This window comes from Arachis hypogaea, chromosome 6 (genome assembly GCF_003086295.3).
Source record: "Arachis hypogaea cultivar Tifrunner chromosome 6, arahy.Tifrunner.gnm2.J5K5, whole genome shotgun sequence".
NCBI lineage: Eukaryota > Viridiplantae > Streptophyta > Magnoliopsida > Fabales > Fabaceae > Arachis > Arachis hypogaea.
The window spans coordinates 103047772-103052188 of record NC_092041.1 but is presented as its reverse complement, the minus strand read 5'-3'; the positions used below and the strand labels follow the sequence as shown (position 1 = coordinate 103052188).

The following is a 4417-nucleotide window of genomic DNA, read 5'->3' as shown; positions in this document are numbered from 1 at the left end:
AGCTGCTAACTGCAATTGGGTGGGATCCCAATGACCAATGCTGCCGATTGCGTATGCGGTTGTGGAAGCCGAGACGAAGGACTCATGGAGTTGGTTTCTAAGTCAGCTTGCATCTGATGTTGGGCTGGATAAGATGGGAAGATCTACCTTCATGTCTGACCAACAAAAAGTAAGCAAAGTACACTAAATTTATAGAGTGAATCACTTCCATTCAATTCTCCCTAATTACAATTGCCTTGATTTCATGCGTGCAGCGTCTGTTGCCAGCATATGAGGAGGTTATACCTGGTGTGGATAATCGGTTCTGTGTGAGACACTTGTACAGCAACTTCAGAAAGAGGTTTCCAGGATTACAATTGAAGAAACTGATGTGGAAGTGTGCTAAGGCAACTCACTAGAGGGATTGGGAGAGGCACATGGCCGAGGTGAAAGCTATGAATCAAGAGGCCTATAGGTATCTAATTGCTATCCCTCCTAGGTATTGGTCTAGATCTAGGTTCACTTATAACTCTAAGGTAGATACATTGGTTAATAACATGTCTGAGAGCTTTAATTCTGCCATTGTTGATGTTAGAGAGAAGCCTATAGTCACCATGTTAGAGGAAATAAGGGTAAAACTAATGACTAGGTGGGCAGAAAATAGAGAACTTGCACAAAATTATTTAGGGACAATCTTACCTAGGATTAGATTCAGGTTGAAGAAGAGATCTAGGTCAGCTAGGGATTGGAGACCATACTGGTCTGCAGCTTTGAAGTATGAAGTGGTGAACGGATTAGAGAAGTTTGCGGTGGACTTAGGATCCCATGAATGTTCATGTAGAATTTGGCAGATGAGTGGCATACCCTGTGTCCATGCTATCAGTTGCATCAAGTTCAAGGGACTAGACATAGAACCTTTTGTGGCTGGGTGTTATAAGAGAGAAGCTTACATGAGGTGCTATGACTCAATCATACATCCCTTGAATGGAGTAGATCTTTGGGAGAGGATTGCACACCCTGATGTTATGCCTCCCCCCTATCGAAGGCCTAGTCACAGGCCAGTGAAAAAGAGGATAGCAGCTCCTGGAGATGAAGAGCAGAGCAGCCGCACTCAACTATCAAGGAAGGGAGAGACACAAAGGTGCTCTCTGTGTGGATCTGTTGGGCACAAAAGAAGCAGATGCCCTAAACCTATTGAGGAGTTGGTATGATTTTTAAGTTGTCTTTCTTCTATTAATTGTAGTCTCAACTATTGTTGCTATCCCATTATTAAATTGTATTTGTTTGTGTGGCCCAGCAGTCAAAGAACAAAGGAAAACAGCAGAAGGGAAGCACCAAGACAAACCATCTACCTGCCAAGGGAGGAAGGAAGACTGCCTCTTCCCAGCCCAAAAGGAAAGCTGTTTCACCAACTTAGCCACCCTCTGCAGCCCAATCCAACAATGCAGCTTAGCCCAAAAGGCCTAGAGGCAGGCCCAAGGGAACTACTATGCCCAATTCCTCAACCCAACCTGCTCCACAGCCCAACAAGGTTGCCAGTCCAACAAGTTCAGCACCTCATTCATCCTCATCACAGCCAGCCACCACAACTATTCCTTCATCTCAGCCTACCCTTACCACATCTTCAAGCCAACCTGTTGGTCACTTCTCTGCCAGGCTCTCTGGAGCACTTCACATCTCTCCAAAGAAACTGAAGTTAATGGCAAAGTTGCCTCCAAAAAAATGGGGAATGCTTTAAGAAAAGGAAAATGGGATATGCTTTATTTTGGGTTATGTTGTCTTTTGTGTCTTCTGTTGGGTATTTTGTGCATGTTGTCTTATTTTGGGTTATGTTTTTGTGAACTTTGCTGGGAAAGTGCAGTGTGACTTGTTAGCTACTTCTTGTTATGTTATGTTTCTGTCAACTTTGCCTATGAGCATCTATGTGTTGTACTTGGTTGCTGGATTGGACCAGCCAACCCTTTTGGGATTACCTATGTGCCTGAAACACTTTTTATTATCTATGTTATTATGACATTTACCATATTCACATGAGATTGTTTTTTATTCAAGTTTGTTATATTGTTAGGAAATTAGTCAGTAATGAAAAACAGGTATTTACCAAGCAGAAATCAAATTCACATAATTGTCATTTATACATGTTGAGAAACAATTCAACATAACACATTCATACCAGGTACATCATTGTCACCTAATAACTTACCACCAAAACACTTCACCAAAACACAGTCAACAAAACCAACCCTAAAAGAATTTACCAACAACAACAACAGCATCATACCCAAACACCCTTTTCATACCAGGTTCAATGGAATTACACACTTAGGCCTAGACATAGAAAAATTCTGCAGCAACAGAAACAGGAACCCAACCCACCCAACAAACCCTAACAGAGCAACGACCATTAACTTCCACTCTGCCGCTCTCGTCCTTGATTTCAGGGAGGCAACCTTCTTCTTCATCCTTGCAATTTCTGGGTTTCCCACCTCTGTCTCCGGCTCTGCCCAACGAAAGAAGTTGGAGCCTTCATGCACCTACACAAAATCACCGTCTTCAATCTCCACTCCTCAACCCAAATTACTCAACTCAGAAGAAAAGAAAGAAAAACAAACTCCATAATAAATACAGCCCCAAAATATGCGCCCGTAGTTCTCCTTGGTCCCCGAAGTACGTAGCACCGGCCTCTCACCATGGGAACAGAGCAGCAACGCACCATCCGAGGGAGATTTGCTCCGAGACGACATCGAGCTTTCGGCAGCCATGGCGTTCTCCCTCCTCGACGTCGACGACGGTGGTGTCGGCAGCAATTCCAGAATCAACCAACTTGCCCTTCTTTTTGGGGTTAACATATGCCTATTGCCTTTATTTTTATATAACCATTTTTCTAACTACCCTAACGATGCAAAGGGCATTTATGTCCGAAAAAAATTTTAAGGGCGAAGTTAAATACAAATGTAACATTAAGGACGACTTTAATGGCAAAAGAACAAGAGGAACAAATTCGATTCTGGCACTAAACTTAAAGGACCAAAATCGTACTTACCCCTAGATATTATAATATCACTCCACTTTATGTGCGTCAAAAATTTTTTTTTTATCATAACAAGGTTTCAAAAATTTTAGGTTCATGATAGAGGATACAAATATCCTTATGCGAATTTCCCATACGTAATAAAATGACATTGTTAAAGGAGAGAAAAAAAAAAAAAGAAAAGCACAACCAAATTTTTGTCTAAATAAGACATCGTCAAAGAAAAAAAAAACCAAGAAATTGAGAAAGCTAAAGAAGCTAATTGCTGAGTGCATTAGTTAGATCAAAATACAAATTAAAGAATACAACCGTATTGTCCATGAGATACACATATAACTTTTTAGATCCTTGTTTTAAGATGTTAACACTTTGTATGATTATATTTGCTAATTTTGTATATAATATAAATAAAATATTTAGATTACAAACAACTAAAACTACTCTTCTAAAATACGAGGAGAGTATAGAGTGAAAGAAAAAAAAACCCTTAAAATGTGAGAAGTATAAATATTGAGAAAATTAAATATCATTTTTCTCTTTTAAAAGATATTAAAATGATACTCTTCTCTCTTTTATTTATAAAATGTATATTCTCATTCTTTATAACTTTTAAAAAATTTTCTCTTTAATTCATTTTAAATTTTATGTTAATTAATTTTAATTCTATTCATTTTTCAAAAAAATAAATTATTTTTTATAAAAATATCCTTTAACAAAAAATTATTTTTTATTATTAAATTTTACTTATTAAAATATTTTTTAATAAATTATTTTTTATTAATTAAATTATATTTTTACTAAAATATTTTTTAAAAAATTTTACTAATTAAATTTATTTTTCTAAGATATTCTTCAATAATTTTTTAATTATTAAATTATAATTTTACCAAAATTTTGTTAATAATTTTTTATATTTTACTATTATTTTTCGATATCAATATATATTATTTTAATAATTAAAAAATTATTAAAGAATATTCTAAAAAAATAATTTAATTATTAATTTTTTTAAAAAATATTTTAATAAAAATATAATTTAATTAATAAAAAATAATTTCTTAAAGAGTATTTTACTAAACAAAATTTAATGACAAAAAAATAAAATTTTTGTTAAAAGATATTTTTGTAAAAAATAATTTATTTTTTTTAAAAAAATAGATAAAATTAACATTAGTTAACACACAAAAAATTAAAATAAATTAAAGATAAATTTTTTTAAAAATTATAAAAAATATATATTTTATAAATAAAAAATATATTATTTTAATATCTTATAAAAGAGAACAGTGCATTTTCTCATAAATATTTAGAAATTATTTTTGCAACACTTCATTTTTTCTGGCTCTCCCGGAAGCTGGAACACCTGTCACTCGTATATATAGTGTAAGAGAACTGGAAATCCCTCTT

General features: G+C 34.7%; 1 protein-coding gene across 1 annotated transcript; it reads left to right on the top strand.

The window, feature by feature from the left end:
- Positions 1-416: 416 nt before the first annotated feature.
- Positions 417-1396, top strand: LOC114924140 (uncharacterized). The gene is made up of 2 exons (XM_029287416.1): positions 417-1184; positions 1277-1396. Exons 1-2 carry the CDS (start codon positions 417-419, stop codon positions 1394-1396), a joined length of 888 nt encoding a protein of 295 aa, XP_029143249.1.
- Positions 1397-4417: the final 3021 nt, after the last annotated feature.

What these genes read in the sequence shown, in the direction of transcription:
- LOC114924140 (XM_029287416.1), top strand. Translation starts at nt 417, where the DNA reads ATGGCCGAGGTGAAAGCTATGAATCAAGAGGCCTATAGGTATCTAATT. An exon ending in CTAAACCTATTGAGGAGTTG is followed by an intron (nt 1,185 to 1,276) that starts GTATGATTTTTA and finishes TGTGTGGCCCAG; the next exon opens with CAGTCAAAGAACAAAGGAAA.